The 27,549-nt window shown below is 34.2% G+C and overlaps 1 protein-coding gene across 2 annotated transcripts in view; it reads right to left on the bottom strand.

The window, feature by feature from the left end:
• The window catches only part of zfpm2b (zinc finger protein, FOG family member 2b), a 128,634-nt gene that overhangs the window by 48,277 nt on the left and 52,808 nt on the right, over nt 1-27,549 (bottom strand). For both annotated transcript variants that reach the window (XM_056480317.1, XM_056480318.1), the window contains exons 2-3: nt 23,800-23,955; nt 20,023-20,124 (exon numbers count right to left, since the gene is read on the bottom strand). In XM_056480317.1, the coding sequence (XP_056336292.1) occupies nt 20,023-20,124; nt 23,800-23,955 (258 nt within the window). The remainder of the gene's footprint in view (nt 1-20,022; nt 20,125-23,799; nt 23,956-27,549) is intronic.

Raw genomic sequence — 27,549 nt, 5'->3', positions numbered from 1 at the left:
TATTTAAGCCATGTTGAAAACTTCATAAACTGTAGTAAATATAAACAGTTGAAGTCAGAATTATTAGCCCCCTGTTTATTTTTTCCCCCAATTTCTGTTTAACGGAGAGATTTTTCAACACATTTCTAAACATAACAGTTTAAATAACTGACTTTAGTTTATCTTTGCCATGATGACAGCAAATAATATTTGACTAGTTATTTTTCAAGACACTTCTATACAGCTTAAAGTGACATTTAAAGGCTTAACTAGGTTAATTAGGTTAACTAAGCAGGTTATGGTAATTAGGCAAGTTATTGTATAACAGTGGTTTGTTCTGTGGACTATCGAAAAAATATATAGCTTAAAGGGGCTGATAATTGTGACCTTAATTTTTTAATTATTTTTTTTAATTAAAAACTGCTTCTACTCTAGACTAAATCAAACAAATAAGACTTTCTCTAAAGAAAAAAATATTATCGGACATACTGTGAAAATCTCCTTGCTCTGTTAAACATAATTTGGCAAATATTTAAAAAAGGGGAGCTAATAATTTTTACTTCAACTGTACATTTTTAGGATTCTTAGATGAACTGAAATGTTTTTTACAGCTATAGAAAAAAATTGACTACTTGAAAATGATCTGTTTCTCTGAATGTACTTGATTTACTAGGTGTATGTTTAAGTTCAATGTTAATTTCTGTTTAATTCTATAAAAGTTCTGATAACATTTCTTCCAAATTTCAGACTGTCATTCAAAATGTTTCTATGACACGTATAACAAATGTTTTCCTTTGTTGGGGTTGAAAATCTGGGCATCAAAACAAAACTAAAACAAACTAAAAAAATAAATAAATAAATAAATTTAAAAAATCAAGAGATTAGTAGTCTTTGTCTGAAAATGAATAGGAAAATGTCTGAAAACAAGGCATCTTATCTGTTATATTGACCAATTGTCATTTTATGCTGTAACATTTTTGGCATCAGTAGTTTGAAGAACCAAACAAAATTACATTTTGCGCAGGCAAATTATCACTTATAAAAAAAACATTTATTTACTGTCACTTTGTTGTACTAAATTATTTTTGTAAATAAATTAATAAACCTTACTAACCCCAAATATTCTGTTGAATATTATATACAATGTGTTTCATATTATATATGATATTCATTAACAGTGCTCAGCATAATTGAGTACACCCATTTTAAAAAGGAATATTTTTCTCCATTTCTCAGTGAATATTCGCAATGTATTTTGGTGCATTTAAACAAAACAGATTTATTATTCAGATATATTTATTCGAATAATATTTTAGTCACCGAACATATTTAGAAATTGAAAGATAATACAATTAAATTCAGCAAAATATTGCCAAAAAAATTACAACCTCCAAAATTGCAACTAAACTTTTAAAATTTTTTCACTTCTTTTGATTTTTCCTCTTTTTAAAATTTGTATTTAATATTTTTCTAACACATATAAATTTGGGTGTTCTAGTTTTTGGACCGTTATCGTATGTTATTTTGTTACATAAGCTCCAGATTTGGCTTCAGTACTGACTAATCTAATGTATATGCACAAATATAATATTGTATAGCTTTCTATTCAAAATATAAATTTAAAAGAGAGATTTGTAAGGGGGGTACTTATATATGCTGAGCACTGTAGTTACAGTTTCAGTCCACCTGGTGTGAGCTGGGGTTTAGTGTCTTGCTCAAGGGCACAAGCTGAAAGGTTCAAGGCATTCAAACCAACGTCCTAACAATTACCAGCTGAGATCTTTACCCACAACACTGCACCACTCCATGAGCAGACTAAACCCCAGTGTGAGCATCTCCCAAATCCTGGAGCTCAATTAGAAATCATACACCCATCCGTCGGACCCTCTCCTGGGTGACCCTGCCTGTCTCTTTGATTAGGCTTTTCGCTCACTGCTTTGACAGGGCTTCAGATAAGGTGGATTAAGCCTCTTTCTGCTGGAAGTTTTGATGTGAACAGTGCAGAAGCGTGCTAAATTATCCAGTTTCAGGAGGAGATGCGAAATGCCGGCAGATGGATTGATAAATAAAGAGAATCTGGAGGCAGTGCTTTCAGGAGATCTGGGTTAAGCCTTTACACCAACCCCCTCTCTGGATTAATACATGTCTTTAACTACAGAAGGGCACCAGTCATGACTCAAATAATAATAATATTTTAAAAGTTTCATATTTCTACACATAAATACTTCACAGATGCTAGCATGTGTTGTATTTGAGAACAATTTATAAAAAAAATAAGTAAAAAAGCTAACTACAATTATATTTAAGTAGAAGAGTTACAATTTACAGTAAGAACTCACTAACGTAATATTTTATAGATAATACACGTCCCCTTCACTCAGTCTTTGAAATGTTACTAACAGGACGCTAATTCCTAGAGCCCGAAGAAATGCTTATAAAAAGCCATTTATCCCAATTGCAGTTCTTGTATTACATTGGACTTTAATGCATGTTTAATGCAATGTTTAATGCATGGTGCGGTTGTTAAGAATGATCTGCAGTAATATGTATGAGGCTAATATGTTTTGAAGTTTTTAATTTATGTGGTTGTCTTGATGAGTGTTGCTATTATGTGACTGTTGTAGGTTGTACTGTATGTACAGTATGTTACCAGTGTTGAAGACAAATTTCCTTTCTGAGCCAAGCAGAACAGACAATGAAGTTTAAACTAAACTATACTAAACTAACATGAGCTAACAATAAAGCATAGATTTGTTACTGTATTTTTAAGTCTTTATCAGGTCCATTCAATAATAAGAACTGTAAAAAAAAAAAGAATATTTTATTCAAATTAAAGAAAAGTTATATAAAAGCTAAACAGAAAAGAAATATTCAAATCAAATAACTACTTAAATTTTATTTTATTGTAATTAAGGTTCTTTGCCCCAATTCACTTTTACTTCATGGAGAAGAGCAGCATAAACATTCTACAGTACAAAATATCTTCATTGCAAGTCAAATGGGTTTAGAATGACATAAGGATTAGTAAACTGTCAATCTGAGACTGCAACCTAAATCAACACAAAAGCACGTTATGGATGTTAAAGTGTTTGTTTACCCCAAAAATGAAAAACATGTATGGATGACATTATGTGGAACAAAATAAGATATTTGAAGAATGTTAATTAACAAATATTTCCTTTTCTCATTGATTTCAATTGAAAGAAAAAAAAGTCAGTGGGAAAGAAAAATAATTAGTTTGGTTTACATTAAAGGTACATTCAATGTCAATTGTACATTCATTCATTCCTTTTCTTTTCGGCTAAGTCCCTTTATTAATCCATGGTCGCCACAGCGGAATGAACCGTCAACTTATCCAGCACATACTTTTATGCAGCGGATGCCCTTCCAGCCACAACCCATCCCTAGGAAACATCCATACACACTCATACACTACGACTATTTATCCTACCCAAGTCACCTGTACCACATGTCTTTGGACTGTGGGGGAAACCTACGCAAACCTACGCAAACACGGGGAGAACATGCCAACTCCACACGGAAATGCCAACTGACCCAGCTGTGGCTCGAACCAGCGACCTTCTTGCTGTGAGGTGACAGCACTACTTACTGCACTACTTACTCCGTTGCCCCAATTGTACATTAATATGTTAAAAGAAGATTACATAAAAACATGCACTTTTAAATAGTTGCATTTTCTTTTAAAATGTATATTGGCAAGCAAACGAACAAAACATTATCATTAGCAATGATAGTCTAATAGCTAAAGTTTTTGATCTTCACAATAACACGCACAGCTTAATCACAGTTAGCACAGCAATGTGTATTAAAGAGATATTTCACCTAAAGCCTGATGCTAAGGAGGAGAAACTGTTGCATTAAGTTGTTATTTTTATTTTATTTTATGTACAAAAGTTTTCTTGAAGCTTCATAATATCCCGAATGAACCGCTGATGACACATTGAACATTTCTGGCCTTTCAGGTATCTTGTTGTCTATGGAGGATTAGAGAGGTCTTGAATTTTATCCAAAATATCTTCGGTCGATTTTTCGAAGGTGAATGACGGTCTGGAAAAACATGAGGCTGAGTAATTAATGACAGAATTCTAAATATTTGTAACTATTCCTTTAAGAAAAACGTCTATATAGATTTCATGTTGACTTTACAACTAAAAACAGATTATTATTTAACTCAACGGTTGAGTCAAATCACATGAAATGCTACTATGTTCAATTGTAGAAAAGATTTTTTCCTTAAAAAATATTTTCACACCGTTCCACTTCAATGCATCAAATGACTGTTAGGACATTGCCAATGAACTGCGTTTCATCTAAAAAAATATATAAAAAATAGTCACAGTCCAAAGCACTTCAGAACGTTGAAGTACTAAAATAAACAAAAGTCATTATCAGAAAAATGACTGAAGGAACAGCTCCACTGTTCTTCAACGTCAGAGCCAAAGTGAAGTAATCAAACGCACTGTCTGCCACAGAGAAACCGGCCTTTCTGCACCTCTCTCCTTCCATACTGTCCCTCTCTTCCATCTCTCTCTCTCTCACTTACTCTCACAGTGGTCTAATCTGTGAGGGACTTAAAGGGACCTTATCTCCGGGCTCTCCTGCTTCATTTCATGCTTGATTTACTTTAATTTGTCTGATAGGGCAGCAGGATTTGGAGACGGCCCATCTTTGGCTTGGGTGACGAGTGAAAAAAAAAGCCACTCTGATATTTCTCTGGCACATTGTCGCGGGTTTTTGACTTCTCTCCTCTCTCTCTGCCACGAGTTCCTGGAGAGAGAGAGAGAGAGAGAGGGAGCGATGGGAAAAGGGCGAGAGAGAATGAGAAAGATCTCAGTGTGGTGTAGCAGGCTGTTTGAGTGTGCTTGAGTCGAGCAGACGGGGAAGAAAAGGACTGTGGGAGTGTGGCGTGATTGTGTGATGTAGTCCTTGACAGGCTGAGATGTCGGAGGCAAAGTGCACTACGTGGATGAGTAGGGTTCAAACCTGGATGCACAATAGACATGTTACACTTATTTAACAATGTGATTGTTTACAATAGTTTGCCTCGTTTACGAAATACAAGTAGAGCTTGTTTTGGTCAAGTAGGTGTTTTTATTGTTCTTATATCCAAAAATATGAATTGATATAGTATAAATGTTGTGTTGCAAAACATGGTAGTGCTTTAGGTAACACTTTAATTTATCACAATTCACACTATTAGGACATGCAAATTTGCCTCTATTAAGATAATAACCGTTTATTAGTAATTATAAAGTATGATGTTTTTCTATATATGATGTTTCCTAATCCTACAAAATACCTAAGTCCAACTTTTAGCTTACTAAGTATTAATAAGCATCTAATTAGTAGTTTATTAAGCTAAATTTCTTAATTATTGGTTTGTTAATGGCATCAATTGTGACTTAAAATAAAGGATTACAGTATTTTATTTTACAGGCCATTTCCGCATGCACATACTATATACTATTTATAATAATGACAGTAACAGAGTGATAAAACCCACAGTTATGGTTAAAGACAGGTTCATTGAGTAGGTTCATTAAGGGATGTTAAGTACTTTTTTTCTTTGTGTAGGTTTAAGAGTGGTTTAAGGTTAAAGATCAGGTTTTGAGGCTTTAGCAATCTCTTAACCTCTTAAATTCAAGTGCTATTTGGGGATTTCCGACTGGTTTTTGCCTACCCAAATTCAAAAGCTTCCCAAATCCACATGCAGGGGTGTAAATGCAAAAGTTTGGTATAATTTTAAATTTTAAATCCTTTGAATTTTCATAAAACACAGTTGAACGTGATTTAAATAATTGTATATATTGTATGTAATATAATAAACTCCTCCAAAAAAAAGAGTTTTTTGTAAACTCAAATTTGAAAGTGTACCTTTTAGGTTCTGTGTGGTCTAGGTTGCTGTAATTAATTTTGTTGGTTCCTGCACAGGTCAGTAATCATAGAAAAAAAGAAAAATGTCTCTATCATAATCTGTGCAAAAGTGTTTCTATTCTTACTGATGTGAGAACGGAACAACTTATGGAGGTAGTGGGCCAGTACAGACCTTTGAAATTTAAAGAATGTGAAAGTAAATGACGTCACGGACCCGGTACCAGGCATGCAGAGTTTTAAGGTGAAGGACATGTTTAGTGGATCAGATTGGTTAAAAATTGTTTCAATTTAAGAACAAGTTTTGTTGTACATGAATGGGTATAAGTAGGTTTAAGAGTGGGCTAATGTTTAAGGGTAACAAAAGCCTAAAACACTTTTTTTTTTTTTGATGTTAAAAGACATATATATGTGCCATGTTGCTAAAAACACTATTATGATAGTGGGTTTAATGGTAAGGAAAGGTTTAAGATTTTTGGGAGGCAATAGCAAGTAAAATTTTGGGGTAAACTTAAAACTGTGTAAAACTTTTATTTTATTATCCAATAAGTGTCTTATTTGCTACTAATACATTGTTTGGATGAAATAATAGAGTTACCAACAATTATTCCATAAACTTTTCATTGTGTTCATTTCAATGTACAGAGTTATATATTGCTAACATTAGGTATTGTACAGTGATCATGAATAAATGCTTTTATTTTACTAATGTTAAAAAAGATGAATGAAGTTTGTAAAGTTTAAGTTTATGAAGTTTAGCTCATTATTAGGGGTCACACTTTACAATAAGGCTTCATTGATTAATGTGAGTTAATATATTTACTAACATGAACTAAGAATCAACAACACTGGTTCAATTAATTTTTATTATAATGCATTGTTAAAATGGCATCACGGTGACGTAGTGGGTAGCACAATCGCCTCACAGCAAGAAGGTTGCTGGTTCGAGCCCCGGCTGGGTCAGTTGGCATTTCTCTGTGGAGTTTGCATGTTCTCCCTGTGGGTTTCCTGCGGCTGCTCCGGTTTCCCCCACAGTCCAAAAACATGTGGTACAGGTGAATTAAATAAGCTTAAATGGCCGAAGTGTATGTGTGTGAAGTAGAGTGCATGAGTGTTTCCCAGTGTTTGGTTGCGGCTGGAAGCTGTGTAAAACATATGCCGGATAATTTGGTAGTTCATTCCACTGTGGCGACCCCTGATTAATAAAGATACTAAGCCGAAAAGAAAATGAATAAATGAATGCATTGTTAAAATCCAAATTTGTGCTTGTTAACATTAGTTGATGCACTGTGAGTTAACATAAACAAACAATTACTACTTTAATTTAATTTACTAATGTAACAAAGATGAATAAACACTGTAATGAATGTATTGTTAATTGTTTCTTCATTTTTATTGTAACGTGTGACTGAAAACTGTTATATTTGTAAGAAACAACGTGCATTTGGGAGCTGGCAAATACATAGTTTGATTTGAGTCAAAAATTCATAGATTCGTCAAATTAAACCCCATTCAAAAGTGTCTATCTGACAGTCTTCCCCGTCGAGGCCCTTGAAAGAGAAGCACGGAGTTTCGACTTCCTCTAGCGTGCGTTTCGGGTTAAAGCGATTTACTCTCCGGGCTCTTTTTTTCAGCTGAAATAAAACTGACGAATAAATTCATCTCCTGGCGGTGAAGGGCAGAGGGCTTCACACTGACAGTCTCCGCATTTGAAAGTCGCAAAATCCACCTCCTCCCCTCCCAAAAACCAGCTCCAAACCAGAGAGCATTGAAATTCCCCTCGCAGCGCTGCGCGGGATTTGCTAAACGGCGGGGTGTGTGTGCGCACGGCTGATAAACGGAGTGATGATCCAGCAACACGTCTTTATCCTCGCGCTCCGCTTTAATTAACGCCGGCTTGTTTGTTGAAAAGATGATTAATATGCCAGTGAAAATGGCCTAATTGAATACCGCAACAACCCACACAATCAGGGAGGAACACGCTGTTTTGTTTTGTGTAGATTAGCCCTTTTATCAATGTCATTATTTATATTATTATTATTATTACGTGGTATTTTAATTCGACTGACAGCCCCATCCCCCACACCCCTCCTCCAGGCGTATCGTGCAGACAATGAATGAGCCACATTGTGTCCGTTTCAGGAGGGGTCAAGAGGAGCCCACAAACTTTTGTCAGACAGTCACAGATCGGCCCGCTCGGGACGCTTTTTGAACTCGATGCTGTCCTAATAGTGAAGCACTTTACAAAAAAAATGACACTTCTAGTTATTTCTAGTCGTTCACTTTTAGATTAGCTTAGAATAAGCAAGCAGTTTTTGTTTGTCTACAGATTCAGTGAATAGTACACATCTTTTATTCTGGACTGTGAAGTAAATTTGAGTAAACCAACGAACAAAAAATAATTCTAACCATTTATTGATTAAGACAAATCTGACTAGTTCAAAAGAACAAGTTTTGAGATTTGACATGCGCTTTTTAGTAATAACAATAAAGTAGGCTTAATAACAAGAACCTAAACCTTAAAATCTTAATCCTATCGTGTATACCAGGGGTGTCCAAACCTTTTCGTATGATGGGCCAAAAACAAAATATCACTGATAGTCATGGGCTGAAGATAAATATACCAAACTAGTATACAACTTATCCAGTGTATGTTTTATGCAGCGGATGCCCTTCCAGCTGCAACCCATCTCTGGGAAACATCCATACACACTCATTCACACTCATACACTATGGACAATTTAGCCTACCCAATTCAGCTGTACTGCATGTCTTTGGACTGCTTATAACACAGTGGAGTTTAATGCTGAACACACTTGTCAAGCAGAATCTTTGACTGGTAACAGTAACTACTAAATCCGATTAATTGACACTATCAAAATAGACAAATTTAATTTCAGTTTAAGAATAAAACAAACTAATAAAATGTTACATTCAATTTTAAAATGACAATCTCTAAACCATCCCCACCATTCTCCCTCTCTTCTCAGATGGAATAGGGGCCCAAATCAAAGATTACCATGCGCCAACCTTGGCATCTCTGGTATTTGCAGTAAATGTTGTTAATTGACATTACTCACTGAAAGCATTAGTTGCCAAGCCCAAAAATGAATATTTACTAGTATTAACACTAGTAAATAGTGATGTGTTAGTAAATCATGCCAGAATTTAAATTTTTGAGTGAACTATCCCTTAAAGTGTAGAAGTGTAGAATTTACTTTGCTTTAAGGTGATCTTGTTATGATATAACTGCATACAATTTATGAGTAATAAACTGTTTAAGTCCAGTTTATGAACCATTATGTAGAAATATATATATACAACTTCATTCATTCATTCATTTTCTTTTCGGCTTAGTCCCTTTATTAATCTGGGATCACCACAGCGGAATGAACCGCCAACTTATCCAGCACATGTTTTAAGCAGCCGATGCCCTTCCAGCCACAACCATCTCTGGGAAACATCCATACACTTACTCACACTTATACTCTACAGACAATTTAGCCTATCCAATTCACCTGTAGCGCATCTTTTTGGACTGTGGGGGAAACCAGAGCACCCGGAGGAAACACACGCGAACACAGGGAGAACATGCAAACTCCACACAGAAACACCAACTGACCCAGCCGAGGCTCGAACCAGCGACCTTCTTACTGCGCCTACTACCTACTGTACCACTACGTATATAACTATGTATATATTTATATAAATTATTCATATAAGTTATATTAAACATTTATACAACTAATAAATATATATATATAAATATATATATATATATATATATATATATATATATATATATATATATATATATATATATATATATATATATATATATACTGTATATATATATATATATATATATATATATATATATATATATATATATATATATATATATATATATAAGAATCAGAATATATTGAATCAGTCATGGTTCGATTCTTAGGGAGGAAAACTAAACATAAATTGCTTATTTGTATTAAGTTGTGATTTATTCATATACTGGTTTTAGGTGAGATTTTAGAGATTTCTTTTCTAAAAAATTATTAAATGTTATTTGTCCAGGAACATTAATATTAAAGTTAAGATTTAGAAAGTAATCACAGCCTTGTTGTCATTAAATTACACATGACAATACAGGTTCATTTAAATTGAGACTTTTTTAGACAATATGTCACCAACAGTGCTTAATGTGAGCTGGATCTTGCCAGATTTTGTTCCGAGAAATGCCAGATATTTGTGTTTTGCATTTTGGTATTAATTTTAATTGATCCGTCATTAACTTGTGCGTGGTGAATACCTGCATCTGTGTGTGTGCGAGAGAATGTGAATGAGCACAAGCGAAGGCTGTGTGGATTGTGTGTGTGTGTGTGTGTGCACACGACGGTATCACCATGCACAAATTAAAGCAGAAGGCACGTTTAACTATTGGCCCTCAACAATATTTTAATCCAATCATCTTTCTTACATTTACAATCACTCTCATTGGTTGGTGATTGTTTGTTCTCAGTGAGCAGCATAAATTAATAATAGCTTAGTGGCCTACCTAAATAATATGTGTTTTCAAAATAACAAAGATGCAGTCGAGTGTGCTTTCATTTTTTTTAACCATGAGTAAATCTGATAATAAGCCTGATTAAGAGATCTCGAAAATATGGAATTTCATCCATGGATCAGCATGGCGGAAGACAGAAGCAAAGCGATTTCAAGTCAGCCAGAAAACATGACGGAAGAGGTAACTGAGCTCTTCTTGAAGATTAGACAGAGTAAGTAATTTAGTTGTCTTTTAGTAAGCTGAATAGTGATGTTTCAAAATATTTATGTTTGTGGCTACATGTTTTTATCCACGATTGACCTGTTAACCCGATAATGTTATATGGCACAAAATAATGAACGGCTGTTCAGAAATATTATGCTTTTTTGTGTTATCACTGTTTAATGACGTCATGTTCCAGTAAAACTGAAATTGTGTGGTGGACGTCAGTCACGGTAATTTTTATTTACAAATTAAGCCCTGGTTACCAATTATATTTCTGTCTAGTCAAGTTACACATTTTAACAACACATATATCTCAATGTCCATGTTATGTCACATATTTTCCATTGTCAATGTCAATTTGTCAGTGTTGCATTGCATTGGCACAATTCTCAACCAGTTAAGCTTCATAGATCCCAACAGAACATGTGTTTGTATGCATAATTCATTATGTCTAATTCATGGATTTGGATTGTATTTAAAAAAAAAAATAGTAAACGACCTATAAGGTTAATGATTGGATGACAGGTTGGGGTGTTTAAGTGGATGGATCTAACAAGTTAAGTAAATGTATCACTCTTAATGTCAACCCGAGATAATGTATAAAGTACTTTGTGCTTGTTTTGGGGAATGACAGTATAAATCAACAACTCACAAATGCTGTAAACCTAAAAGAGTTCTTAAAGATTTCTTTAAGAGTTGAAAAATCTGCCTTAACAATCAGAAAACAAGCATGTGAGTGAGATAATGAATTCCCTCAGTTTGATCCATTTTATCTTCAGTGATGGTCTGTCTAAATGCCAGAAATCTAGAATCCACACGTCTCTCTACCTCTCTCTCTCTTTCTCTCTTCCAGTTGGCTAAGAACGCAGTGGTCATCCGCTCTCGGCTCTGGTTTACATGTTCTGCGCTGCGTTTCCGCTCCCTGTGTGAAAAGGCTTTAGGGGGCTCAATCAGTGGGACTTTGATGTCGACTGCGGCTGTAATGATTTCATATTGTTCCAGGGATTTCTCTAATCCACTACACTTTCATTAAAATCCCTCTCTCCATCCTGTCTTTTTCTAAGAGGCCTTGGACAGAATCAAGCTCCTTCTGCTCATCTCTCACTCAATCATTCTCTTTTTTCCACTGCAATATCCATTTGGAAGTTATAACTGCAGATGTTAATTCAATTTGAGATGTTGGAAGTTGTTCCAGGCCATTTTTTAATTCACAAATTATGAGGTCCAAAAACTGACGTATCTGGATTCTGAAAGGCTATGAGGATCATAAATTGCACCATGATTAATTGTCATTGCGATTGAAATCAACAAAACAAACATGTCTTAATGTGCTTGTAGAACTAATAGGAACACTTTCGTTTACATCTCAATTCACATTCAAATATTAACTACTGGCTTATTACCTAAAACCAATAACTACCTTACTAACTATTAATAAACAGCTAATTAACAGTTAATTGAGGTAATAGTCTTAGTTAATGGTTTCTTAATAGCATTACTATTTTGAATTTTAAATAAAGAGTTGCTAATTAAATCACTGTGTTAACTATATCCACATTGTCAAAATGTATGTAACATATCCCTATACTTGAACCGCTCTCTTTTCTCTAGTGTGCAGCCTTTGTTTTGTTGTGTCATGACACTGCTTGCAGTACAGATTGAGTGTGATGTGCTTTGAAAAAATGTTTCTACAGTAATGGTTTCCTATTAAGATGCATCTAGGTAAATGAATATGCAAATTGTTGTGCCGCTGTAGCAGGGAAGATTCTCTCCTGTATAAATTTTAAACACTCACGGAATGCATTCAAATAACTTAACACTGCAAAACAGTAGCCAGCAAACACTTTTGTGTATAATAGATGTCTAATAGACATCTAAACGTAGACAGCTTGGCAAAAACAAGGCTAAACTTGATGTGTCAGAGAAAATCTAATAGACATCTAAGAATAGCCCAAAACTAGACTTGTGGTCTAGACAAATTAGACAGACTATATATGTGTAGATATTAGTTTCTGTTTATTTGATGGCTTGTTTTAGCCAAGATGACTACGTTTAGACATCTATTAGACATCTTTTAAAAACAAAAAATGCTTGCTGAGTAGGTGCCTTACAAGTTGTTTTATGTATAAGTAAATTAATTTACAATTGATTTATTGTATTAAATAATTCATTAACTAACTGTTTGTAACTTGAAAAGGAAGTTCTTTTAATTAAAGTTACAAAAACAGCATCCAACAACATATGTTGGCATGACATAGGGTGAATTTAGGTAAATTGGGACACATTTCCTTGATCACCTCAATGGCAAAATGTGCCATCCCAATTGACCTAAATTCTCCCTATTGATCATATGTGATTTATCCATCATCTGAAAACTGAATAAATAAACTTTTGGTCGAAATACATCTATATGAAAATCTGAGAGTCAAATAAAATCTAAATATCACCTTTAAAGTTGTCCAAACTAAGCTCTTAGCAACCCATATAACCGACAGTGGTGTAAAGTAAATTACAAATACTCAAATTACTTTAAATAAGTAGGTTTTTTCAGGAATAGTAATTTACCAATTTTTTTTTAAACTTGTAGTTTTACTTTCAATTGAGTACCTTTTTAATGCTGTATTAATACTTTTACTCCATTATTTTCCTTCAACTTTTTTTCTTGTCTATGGGAATGGCTAAAGTAGAACAATCAGTCCTGTGATTCCTGTCCAATCAAATCACACATAGAAACTAAATTTCATCATACTTAACTACGTCAAGACATGGGTGCTATATAAAGGCAGCTAACCATTTGGATGGATTAAAAGTGTCCAAGAAGACAGCCAAAATCATCACACGCAATGACCCATAGACTGTTTGTATGACTTTTGTATGATGATTGAAATTGCCTTAAACAATCACAAAATTCACTACAGAATATTACGTTTTCACACACATACATGCACAAATTACATGTAAAGGCATTAGACTTTTAAAGTATAATACTCACTACTCTTGAGTACTTTTAAAAGCGCTACTTTTTACTCATACTTTAAATAATATTCACAACAGATACTTTTACTCTACTTGCACTACATTTTTTGCCAAATAATTGTACTTTAACCCGAGTATGATTTTCCAGTCCTCTTTCCACCACTGATAACCGATCAAAAAGTTTTGATATATTTACAGTGCAAAATATCTTTATATCATAATGATTTTTGAATTAAAATACGATGTATGCCTGCCTGTGTAATGTATTGTAGTCCAGGATCACATACTATTTTTTTTACATTAAATAAATCGTTGCCTATCTTCTAGAATTACAAATAAACATTCTGCATTACACATTAGGCTGATATGCTGTTTTTGATAGCATTCTAATTATTACACTTGAATGTTCATGAAATATACTACTGAAAAAAAAAATTCAAGCAGTACTTTATCCAAATTAAAAAAATGTATCCTCATTTCAGAATATTAAGTTTTATATTTCAAGTAATATATTTTAAGTTCAAAACATAGTTAAAGATAAATGTTTTTGATTAAGAGCTCAGCTAAGAAATATTTGTTTGGACCAATGTACAATTTTAAGGTTACTCACACAGTAATGACCTGGTCCACAGCACTATAGCCAGGTGCATCATGGGGCATCACAGTGGCACAGTGGGTAGCATGATTGCCTCACAGCAAGAATGTCGCTAGTTCGAGCCTTGGCTGGGTCAGTTGGCATTTCAGTATGGAGTTTGCATGTTCTTGCGTGGGTTTCCTCTGGGCGGGTTTCCCGTGTTCGCGTGGGTTTCCTCCGGGTGCTCCGGTTTCCCCCACAAGTCCAAAGAGATGTGATATAGGTGAATTGGGTAAGCTAAATGGGCCGTAATGTGTGTGTGTGTGTGTGTGTGTGTGTGTGTGTGTGTGTGTGTGTGTGTGTGTGTGTGTAAATGAGTGTGTATGGATGTTTCCCAGAAATGGGTTGCAGCTGGAAGGGTATCCGCTGCATAAAACATATGCTGGATAAATTGGCGGTTCATTCCTCTGTGGCGACCCCAGATTAATAAAGGGACTAAGCCGAAAAGAAAATGAATGAATGAATGTATGTTCGAGTTGGCTTCTGTGATTTAAGCCCAAATTTATTTATTTATTTATAAAATATTGCCCATCACCATCAGGGTAGTGTGCAAAGGAAGCATCCCGGTGGTTAGGTACTGTTGAGGGCTGTTCATCTTCTGAGCTCAGAATCAAAAGATTAACTCACAGTGCTTTCTCCTACTGCTTATTTTGCCAGACTGCTGACAACAGAGACACTCAGGGTTGTGCGGTGTATGGGACACGAGTGTTCTCCTTGCTAATGTGCTAACGTACTTTAAAAATATATATTGTTTAAGGCAATGATTTATTTTTAATTGGCTCAAGTGAACAAATTTAGATGTGAAACCATTACCCTAATTTCTTTTTAATTGAACGAATGAACATTTTATGGGAATTGTTGTTTTGATTAAAGCTGTATCTTCTTGTTTAGAACAAAAAGAGAATTTAAATTAATTGACTTTCTTCAACAAGACTAATATGCTTTGTACCAGGTTATATAAAATTGTCTCATGGATATAGAAAATATTGTTTAAGGCAAATTATTTAATTTTCATTGGGTTGAGGGATAAAATTTAGATGTGAACCATTACCCTAAATTGTTTTAATTGGATGAATAAAAGTTTTTAGCATCATTTCTGATCATTGATTATTGATTCGGTGTCAGTTAGCTTTTTAATAATTAAATGAAGCAATAAAACATTAACTTGCAAATGAGTGACAGTAAAATCCATTGATAATGTTACGAAAAAATTCATATTTAAAGATTCTATTGATCAAAATGTTCTTTTAAACACCAAATCAGCATATTAGAAGGATTTCTGAAGAATCAAGAGACACTAAAGACTGGAGAAATGCCTGCTTAAATTCAGCTTTGATATCACAAAAAACAATTACTAATTCAAATACACTTTCATGTATTTTCATGTATTTATTACCAATGTTATACACATAACATTGATAATAAATGTATAACAATACTGTTTTACTATACATTTTATTAAATTACTTTACATTTTTATTTTTACACGTAAATAAGATCCAAATCCAACAGTGCCAAACCTGACACAAATCCCAGATATTCTGTGTCTATGAGGCTCGAAACATTCAGAGAAGACAAAATCGCTCTTCCCCGATCAGATAAGTAAACACCGTGCCTCATTATTGTAAGAGTGAGTCTGTAACCCAACTAATCATGTTTATTCAGAGGACTGGAGGGAGAGAAAGAGAAATCTAGAGACAGAGACTGCTACAAAGAGCGTGAATATCAGTATGCTGTGATATCTCACCATCGTGAACTGATTACAAAGACCCGCGATCAGATATAAAGATAGGAGACAAGTCAGCTCAGTTTGGCTCTGGCACTAGTGAGTGTATTGTGTAAATCTAGTGTGAACACGCAAGATAAAGCGCCTCCCAAAATGCCATTATTACATTATCAGATTTCATGCTTTTAAAGAGGACAAGGCTTATTACAGCACATCATCTGGCTCGCTTTAACAGCCTTCCCCTGTTGTTTCTGTGTAAAGTAGCAATGCAGAAATAATTTATCAGTTTAACTTAAAACTAAATGTCTTTTGCGTTTTGGCCTAAAATTTTCACAACAAAATGTGCAGGCCTGGATATATGCAAACCTTTGAAAAAATGTTTCAAAGTGTGTTATCTATGTGTTAGCTACATAAACTGGTAAAGGTAACATTTGGAAACTCGTAATGCAAAGGTAAAATGAATAAAAGGGAATGAAAATAGTAACATGTTTTTTATGCTTTCAATCCATAAGCAAATACTTTACAGCCAAAACAACAATGGCAAATAGGGCTGGGCGATAATTTGAATGTAATCTAATGTAATGTGTATTTATATAGCGCATTTATTTTGTATGGACATACATCCAAAGTGCTTCAAAATCATGAGGGGAGTCTCTCCACACCACCACCAACGTCCAGCATCCACTTGGATGATGCGACGGCAGCCACAGGACAATGGCGCCAGTGCGCTTACAACACACCAACTATAGGGGGAGTGGAGAGACAGTGAATGGAGATGATTGAGAGGCCATGATAGAGGGAATTTGGCCAGGACACCGGGGTTACACCCCTACTCTTTTACAAGAAGTGTCATGGGATTTTTTGTGACCATAGAGAGTCAGGACCTCGGTTTAACGTCTCATCTGAAAGACGGAAATGTAATCGAAATCGACAGTCAGAATCTATAATCTATCTCATTTTTCCAGGTCAATTTTTTCTATTACTTTCCCTTCTGTGTGTGGAGTCACGTGACCGCGCTTTGTCAAGACTAATTTATACTTTTTTATATTGTGATTGTTACTTATTATATTATTCTGATATCATAGTTCTGCCAAGTGCACATACTGTCCAGAACAGCCCCCACATACTCGCACACCTCTCAAAAAATACGTCACAACGACATGAAGCTTTGGTAGTGGTGACAAGGCTGGGTGGCGCGAAGAGCCGCATTTTGGGCAATGCGTGTTTTGATTTCAGTTGTTCAGCACTGATGTTCAATAAATAATCATAGATAGTAGATAGTGTTTGTTTACTTCAATTATTTTAAAATCAAGTTATGATGTGGGTTATTCTAAATATGTGGGTACATTTTGTGTCACCAAAATAAGCCTTTGACTATGTTTCAAAACAAAAACTTTAATAAAACAGAACGTTTCATTAACAGTACGTATTAACACAAAATGATATCAAGTTATCTCTAAAAAGTAAGGTAAAATACATTTTTTTGTAAAATATTTACGTAAAGACTCCCACCTTACCTAGTTTGACTCTGTGCCTGATTCATAATCAGATTCAATTATGAAATAATTAAATATAATTTTCATACACTGTAAAACCCAACAGTCAACTTTATCAAATGAAATGAGTGTAGTAACTCAAAAATCTACTGAAAGTTAATTCTGCTCATTTGAAGAGTTTTGAATTCAGTGTTGAGGGTAATGAGTTAATTAAATACCTAATTGCTTCAACTTAAATGGAGTAAGTTCTCACAGTACTCATTTGGATTGTTTTTTTTTTAACTCAAATGTTTTGTAGCATTCGGTTTCCTCAAATGGTTTGAGCTGCCTTAACTTAGTGTATTACAGTGTTTAGAGTTCTTTTCATTTAAGTTTTACTATGCTCAAATTGCTTTGTTTACTCAAATGGATTAAGTTCACAGTACTCATTAGGATTATTTTATTTTTTTTACTTAAATGGTTTGTTACAATGGGTACCTCAAATTGTTTGAGTTACCTTAACTTTTTGGGGTTTTACAGTGTATTTTTTGTGTGTTTACTCTACAGTATGTAATTTAGATAAACATTTACTCACAATAATACTCTTCAATAGGGTGAATTCATCGCAAATTTTCAAAGCATGTACATGTGACAATAACCATAATAAAATATAATCAGCTTCTCCTTTTCTGTAACAACACAAGTTGTGTTCCAATTCAGAGGTGGCAAAAAAAGTCCAAGAAGGCTGAACTGAGCATTGTGAAATGAGATCTTGTCTTGATCTTGTCAATCTTTAACAGTTGTGACAGATGCCAACAATAAGCAGAAGTAATATATTTTAATAATCCAAACAGCATAATTACCTTACAGCTACACAGAAATATTTTCTATGAGCTTGTGCAACTGACTATTATTACACATGTAGACAGATTTGGTCAGGTTCTTATCAGAATTATTACTGATGTTAATGGAGAGCACAGCTCATGGGTGCTTTGCAATTCTAGTCACTGCAGGAGTGAAAGCTCCTGATCATTTTAAAAGATGGATAAAGTGGCACAGTGTGTGTTTTCCACACATTTTTAGAGGTAAATTAACTCTAAGTTCACAACAGAGAGGCAAAAAAAGTCGTATTGTTCATCAAAATGGTTCTTAAATGTTGCATCCTATATAAAGAAATTGTAAACAAACCCTTAAGTTCATTAATGTGTTTCTGTCCATGCATATGTCATTACGTGATGGGAAATCTGTTTGCTGATAGTGTAGATAATGCTCTTAAAAAAGTTCATTTTATTGCAGACTGATTGTTTTGATTAATAAAACCTCAATATATTGTCAAAAGCAACATGTATTAATTTTGTAAACATTAGTGCTGGGCAAAAATTTATTGCAAAAATTAATCGCATCCAAAATAAAAGTTTTGACATAATTTAAGCATGTGTACTGTGTCTATTTACTGTGTTATGCGCATATAAATACACACAGGCATTCACATATTTGAGAAAATGTATATTTAATTTTAGATAGTATATTTAGTACGTGTAAGTATGTGTGTATATGATACAAATTATATATTAATTTGATTATCTATGTAACAAAATTGTTTTGTATAGTTTTATTTCTTTTGTTTTGACTCTCAAAATGCAAATATCCATTTATTGTAATCAAGGATCTATGACTCAGCTAACACTTCTTCAAAAAAAAAATTGTTTAACCAAAAATTATAATTAGCCCATAACTGACTTACTCTCAAGCCACCCTCTGTATATATGACTTTTTCTATCAGATGAACACAGTTTGAAATTTAATAGCAGTTAATAATTGTATGCATCTTATGTGTGACATATGAATAGACACATGTATTGTAAGAGTAATATGCTGTATACATTGGCATTGTAAGAGTAATATGCTGTATAATGTTAATGGCCAATCACACTAAACATGCATTTTTAGTTATGAAAACGTGAGGTGCAACATATTGCCTTTATGTCGATTTTAGCATAGAGCAGTGCACTTAGCTTTTTTGTTGCTAGGCAACCCCTGTATCAATGTTCTTTTCTGTCATGTTCTGTTTGATGGAGCACTCCATGCACTTGCAGTTGAAAACAGAAACACTGTGCAGAAAAAGCCAATGGTATCTGGATGTAGCCTTTATGATGCAAGCTAAGATTGCATCTCTCAGCAATGCAATGTCAGACACAATGGACTCAATGGAGCTAGTGACATCACTATGAGGGGTAGGTTTAGTGGTGTGGGGTTAGGTGAGCCCATTAAGAAGCATTGTATGCAGCTCAGATTGCATCTGTACCAGGTCTGCATAGAGACCCCTTTCGAAAAAGCGCATCTTAATTTTTGGTTGAACATTTTCCTAAGTTTTCAATTGCACATCTGAACACAAATGAAAAAAATATAACAAATTAATAGCAAAACAAATGAAATGAAAAGCATTTTTGAATATATCTTTAAAGACATTTATTATATGTAAATGTACCCAAAACATTGGGTATTATTTTATCATCCTGCCTTTTTACTCTATGTTGCACTGTATTATTAAGACGTGATTGGATGGCTGTCTTACTTGGGCCGTCCCATTCTTCTGCTGTCACTGGGCTGGACTGGACTCTCTCTTCTTGTCCGTCACTGTCTTGTTGTTCCACCTTTACACTTCCACCCATTTCACCTGTACAAAGACATCAAAGCTTAGGGATTTTTCTGTACAAAGAGTCAAACTGCAGCACAATCTGGAAACCAGACAGCGACGGGCAATCTGGCTCTTGCACCGGCAGCAGCTGCTCACATTCTTCCATTTAAAAGCCTTATTCCTTGTAATTCCAATGCGCAGTTTCTCATTTTGAATTCTTTCAAGTGTCTGCTGTGGGATTTTATGCTCGTTTCTTTGGAGAGAATGGAAAAGAGACAGAGAGCAAGTCCCTGGACCCACCTTGATCACAGACTCGCTGCCTGTGTTAAGCCCTGTGACCAAACTTATTGGAAATGTTTAATTACAGTGTTGGGAAAGAAATTAAGCTACAAGATGATTCCTTAATTAAGCTGTGATTAAGGATTTTCTGCCTTTGGCTCTGACACCACGGGCAAAGTACTATTTAACACCGTCACAGGCAAAGAAGTTAACTCCAAGAACAGGCCTATTTACCTCAGATCCTCACATAACTTCACACAGAGGGAATCAGTCCATGTCGTCTGTGGACAGGAAATTCCTTTCTAGCGACTGGAATGGATAAAACCCATATGATCTGAAAACGCAAGCTGAATAAATACATGGACAGAGCCAAGTATTAAACCTTCTTGAAGAGACAAGACAGCCAGAATGCCGCTAAAAAAGCTGGTTTGTGTTCAAACGATTGTGGACAATGTGAGTATAAAAAAAAGAGCAATATACACTGTAAATACTTTTAAATAATGGGTTCTGTATTTTGTGGTTCAGTTTATAAATGGTTATGAATTGCATATAATATACTGAATATATTTGTATAAGAAATACAATATATACAATTAAGTCCATAAATTAGCATAGCAGTAATCTCAGTACTGGAAATTTAAAAAACCAACCCAAGCAATATATCACTTCAAACTATTTAAATTGTCAATAGAAATGTCACTTTCAAAACTTTTCTACATCAAAAGGATGGAAAGCAAAGCTTGTGTTTCCAATAAAAAATTCAAAAGCATAAATAAAATATATATATATATATATATATATATATATATATATATATATATATATATATGTATAATTAGGTATATGATATGGGTGGCACGGTGGCTCAGTGGTTAGCACTGTCACCTTTATATATATAAATAAGAACACTCAGCAAACTAACATGGATAAAACAACTTTGAAATTGTACTTTGCTGTTGCTTGCTACTAGATTGAGTCTCACTGGCAATACTTTCAGTTGACTTTTTAACAAGACACTCATCACTCAATTGTGCTCACTCAATTGCTAGTAAGACTATCACTGACAAATGTCAGTCACGCATTTGCTCTGGGCAAGGGAAATTAAATAACACAAATATATTTCATACTACAGCCCTAATTAGCTAATCGCAACGTTTAAAATTGCGATTGCGATTCAATTTCGATTAATCGCACAGCCCTACCTCGCAGTCCAAAGACATGTGCTATAGGTAAATTGAATAAGCTAAATTGACCATAGTGTATGTGCGTGAATGAGTGTGTATGAATGTTTCATAGTGTTGGGTTGCGGCTGGAAGAGCATCCGCTGCGTAAAACATATGCTGAATAAGTTGTTGGTTCATTCCGCTGTGGTGACCTATAATAAATAAAGGGACTAAGCTGAAGGAAAATTAATGAATGAATGATATAAGATGAATAAAAAAATATAGAAAACTGTAAATTGTTGTTTTTAAAATAATTTTTTTAGCGTATTAATATATATATATATATATATATATATATATATATATATATATATATATATATATATATATATATATATATATATATATATATATATATATAAAATATAGAATATATATAAGTCATTGCGCTTCCAGTTGGATACATTCTCTGTACAGCTTTACTGGAAACGTGATATTTGTGCAGATCCCTTTTTCTTTTACTAATTAATTAATTTTCTTGTCTCTACTAATGTAATTATAAATTTCAAATCATAACTCATCTAGCTGCCATAATCTGTTCTGTTATTTTTGACATTTTCATTATACGGTTCACAGATTAACTACTCTGTTTTATGACTTATCATATCAGTAATAAACCTCAAGCGTAACGCTTTTACATATTTATTTATTCATGTTGAAGTAATTAATAAGCGTTCCAGAGCATCTCAAAATGACCCCACAGAGGAAAATCACAAACGGTAAATCAAAACTCATTTTCATCAGGTAGAGGTGTCATGATCTATACTTTTATTCTTGACATTTCCATTATACGGTTCACAGATTGAAAAAGCAATTATGTGATCAAGTGAATGAAGAAAAAAAATAAATAAATCGAGCAAAACAATAAATATTCAAATATTCAAAAATGTTTCTTCGCTGCTGCCCTTCAAAACTTAATAGGTCAAAACATGTGAAGAAATGAAAAAAGAACGGCCCCTCTTTCTTTTCAGCAAGAACAAAAGGAAACAGTCACACATCGTTCCGCCAATTTCCAACAAAAAAAGAGACGCAGGTGATTGCTCTTTTGAAGATTGCATGCTCGCAGGCAAGACAGGTACTTTACGCACTTCACTTCTGCTGTCGCAAACTTTTGGACGTCGGGGATACCAAGACAGGCATTTCAAAGAGAAGATTCATCGTTTACAAATAAAAAAGCATAACGTTAGGATGCTGAGTGAATTTCAAATGGCTGGGGGGTCTGAATTATCCCGTTGTGACGGTGAGGTGTGGCCGGCAGAGACGCCTGTAATTGAATTTCAGTTCAAAGAGCTGATGCTATTAGCTGGAGTTTGATGGTGGAAGCCTGCAGCTAATACCAGCAACTCTGTTGTTATTTACTATGACCAATAACCCTGTTAGTAACATATACAGTAGGTCTTCCCTTAAAATGCCATATTTCTTCAATCTTCTCTTTCATATTCAAATTCAATTTCAGCACAAAACCAAACACTGCTTTGAGCTAAAGCCGCCGCGGTGGGAAGGTGGGAAAAGATTGCGGGCTCTGGAAAAGGTCTGATACTTTTAATATTTACAGAGGATCGTGAAATACAATGCAAAGAATGCATTCCTCTACTAAATTACCGTACACTTTTGTTTAAATATTAAAGCAAGCCCAAGAAAATCATTTAAAATTATGCATTCCGCTAAAATTTATGTGTATTGGGGCAGTTTTCAAATCAGACGTCTCTCATAACACATTCATAATTCACACTCTTTATTTATGAGATGTGTTATTCCATAAAACTGCCATAACTTCATATTTTTCAGCTAAAACCAGAACAATGTTTATTTATCTAAAAAAATCTGTCCCATTTAACCCCAGACCATTTTAAACAAATTCTATGGAAGTCAATAGCTACCGGTTAACAGAATTCTTCAAAATAACTAATTTTGTCTAATTTTGTCTGAAAGAAAGAAACTGGAATTGATTTGAAACATGCTGAAGGTAAATAAATGGATTTTCTGTTTATTACACTTTGAGTGCACTATGCCTTTAAAACATTGGCAAAGTTTCATTCTCTCGCTAAAAATGAATTTATGTATCACTCCTGGTGAAAACCGACCCAAATTCATAACGAGGCACATACTACCTATCAACACGGTGCATAAACACACTAAAGTGTATTTGAAAGGCAAGCTCTGATCAGTTAAAGTTTCCTCTAGCTATGCTTTTGATGGTAAATGAGCTCACCGTTCCTCAAGTGATCTCCATCTTTAGAGATGCCGTTCTCTGGGTCAGAGAAGTAAATTGGGTCGTCCTCTACAGACCGGTCTTCTTCTTTTAAAATCTCTTTCGTCTCACACAGCGTCTCCTCAGAGTCCGCCTCAAGCCCATTTTCAAACACTCCTGTCGAATAATAGACAAACAAATGCACAGTGTTGATAAGTTCTCACTGATATGCACTTTAGCATGATTTAAAAATAAAAAGATGACTTATTATGGAAATAACGGACTTTAAAATTATATGCATCATCATGAACTCAATGTCATATATTTTTGGACCTTTAACTGCATGTTAACAGGGGTGAATTTAACATTTAAAATTATAAAAATGTAATAAAATAAAAGGAACAGCTTTCTGAGCCACTTACCTTAAAAGCTTTAAAAGCACATTGTCTTATATATTATATATCAGAATTGCTTATATTGTCTTTGAAATGAACAAAAAAAAAACTGAAGTACAGTAAATGCACATTCAACACAATAAGTTGGAGGTCTTGAGACAGACAATCCTGTAGTTTATTAAATACAGCTAAATCAAAACTACTAAATTAAACTTACCTGTTAAAAAAAAATATTTAAACAATTATGCTGTGCTTAAAATATACTACAAAGTAAAACATCCATTGAATTAGAGAGCTTTTAAGTGTGTTAAATGAAAAAAAAAAAAACTTTTAAACAGGTTTTAAGTTAACCGCAAAATTAACATTCACTCACTATTTACTTACCCCCCGGTGGTTCCAAACATTCCAAAAAGTGTTCCAAAAGATTCTTTCTTCTGTTCAGAAGATATTTTGAAGAAAGCTGAACACATGTAACCATTGTATACTCCCATAGTATACAACGACTATGGAAGTCAATAGTTACAGGTTTCTAGCTTTTCTCAAAATAAATTATTTTGTGGTGAGCAGAAGAAAGAAACTCATAATGGTTTGAAACAAGTTAAAGGTAAGTAGGTCCAGTACAGTAAGTGCATATTTAGTGCTCTTGAGACAGACAATCAGGTAGTTTAAAAATACAGTTAAATCAAAACTACAAAATAAAAATCAAAACACATTTGTTCAACTGTGTGATTAAAAAAAACTTGTGAAGTGTATCGTGTGTTTACGTACAGGCCCAAATCAAAGCAAGTGCACATTTGATGTTAAAAAAGCAACCAGGACACTTTTCTTTAACAGGCCACATGACACCATGTCCATCAAACATTGCAATATGAAATCAGCACTAAATAGTCATATACCGACATGTAGCGTGCCAAATATGACAGCTCTGTAATGTTTTGTACCTTCAATAACTATATACGAATGCAACAGCAAAATATTCAAACAAAGCCAACACAGGAACAGATCCAAAGCCTAAGGTTACGTCTGCTCTGAGATAACTTGTTCACGCAAGCAGCGGCATTGAAGGTAGACATAGCACACTTTCTTATTAATTTGCCTTATCAGTGGGTACAATGTTGATTTTTCATTTGCTTTGCCATGCCTTTGGGTGGTACACCCGTGCAATCACAAAGTTCATTTTTCTCTGTTTGATTAATTTCTTTCCTCTATCAAAAAAAAAGGGGGAGACATTGGCTACATTCTATCAAGAGAGTCCTTTTCCCTTCCAGCTGTACATGTACTTTGATATTTGCATATTAATGTTTTTTTTCTTCAATCAGGGGGCACGGAGGTACAGCACCCACCTGAACGAAATTAAACAGACTCGGTTTTCACCTTTGATATTAAAAATAATCTGCCTTCCATGTTTACAGGGCTGAACGCTGTAAGGGCGGATGTATATTTGCCAAAAGAGTCTGAGTTTTGGGTGCTAAATTGTTTCCTGAAGTGAACAAAACTTGACAAACCCTCCTAAATTTTGAATAACGTTAATATTTTTCATGAACAGTTCAAATTAGTGAGGTTTTTGTCATAATCATAATTTATTCAGACACCATTAACGTTTATCACAGAATTTCTCTCATTATCACAGTTTACTCACTATACTTTAGTCAATGGTTATTAAATATGACAAGAATTTTGATAGAAAGGTACAGTATGTAAAGGATTACACTTTAATTTAAGGCAAGGGTTCCCAAACATTTCAGCCCGTGACCCCCAAAATAACAATGCCATTGACTCGAGACCCCCACATTGCTTTGAGATGGTTATAAATATACAAATGTTGCGCACACAATTTATATAGTCACTTATTGATTAGTTTAATTTAACATTAACCTCACCTAATGAAACTGCCCACAATGTTTTCAGCACAAGTCTATTCTTGGTTTAATTTTAGAGACCACCACTCAGAGATCATCCTCAATGTTCAGTTAAGGCCTGTATTCATTTTTAATGCATTTGATTGCCATAATGGTGTCAGAAAGCTTAACCTGGTGCTATAAAATCCATCTGTGTTGTTAATCTAATGTATAATCCAATCCAATCTAACACACAATCCTATGAAAAAATAAATAAAAGGCTAATGGGTTTTTATTTGCATTTTTATGTAACTATTAACTACTATTTTTATCTGGGTTGTGGATAAAATATAGTAATGTTTAATGAAATTTATTTGACTTTTGGAAATCAAGCGATCCCCTGTCATTGTCCCACGACCCCCACTTTAGGAACCACTAATTTAAGGTACAGTTATCACCATTAACGAATCATTAATTATAATTTTAGCTTAATAAAGTCCTAATTTGCTGCTTATTAATAGCTAGTAATTGAGTTTAAATATCAGGTAGGCTTATGTAGAATAAGATTGTGCAGAATATAGTATACTTTAAAAGGTAAACAGCCAACATCTTAATAATAGCCAGGTAGTCAATAGTTAGAGTAAGAATGAGTACTTAAGCTAAAGTTTTACCAGTTATAACATCAAAAACACAAATCGACTTGATGTCTATTTACTACAGTGATGTCTTGACTTTCCTGTAACTGATTTTTGACATGTTTTTTTTTTATTTTGCCAATGTTAAATGTCAATCTGATGTCCTTTTTTAACATCAAGGCAGCTTACATGCATCGTGGGGTTTCGAAATCCACTGTAAATTTTTAGTCGAAGCTTTCAGATGAATGAAACATTTCCTATAATATTATCAATAGGACATGAATATATGGATGCCAACTGGACATCAAGTATTTGACATCAAATCGATTAACATTTTTGACACGTTTTTACATCGAGGTGCCTGCTGGGCTGTACCCACTAGAAAAAAAGAATTAAAAAACGAAATCTGGTTAATAATTTTTGGTATGACTGTATGTGAGTGCATGTATTAGCGTTCTATGATGTTGTGATTGGGGTTAAAAAACTCTTTTCATTAGCTTTATGAATGGCCTCTTTGTAGGAGCAAAGGGAGTGACTGACTGGGTGCTTGAAAGGAGACACAGATGTGCTGAACAAGGTCATTTTCATCATTGATCTAGTAGCAAAAACAAGAAAGTACAGCTTACATCAGAAGATCCCTGTGTTATTTCTCAGTGGTTACTCCTTCACTAGACTTGGAGACTTAAATTGACACCTCATTTAGATTTTAACTCATAAAAACATGTCCTTGAAAATTCCTTTGGTGTTTAATGAATGTGGATAGCAGCTTAGATAACTGGAAAACTTCACAGAATTCAAAAGGGTGCGTTTCTATTGAAATCCTTTGATTGGACACAGCGCTCTAGAATAAAATTAAATACACTGACATTATCCATTGTTTAAGAGGCTTTTATTATTTATAAA

This window comes from Danio aesculapii, chromosome 19, assembly GCF_903798145.1.
Source record: "Danio aesculapii chromosome 19, fDanAes4.1, whole genome shotgun sequence".
In the NCBI taxonomy this organism is placed as follows: domain Eukaryota; kingdom Metazoa; phylum Chordata; class Actinopteri; order Cypriniformes; family Danionidae; genus Danio; species Danio aesculapii.
This window is presented reverse-complemented; position numbering and strand designations above follow the sequence as displayed.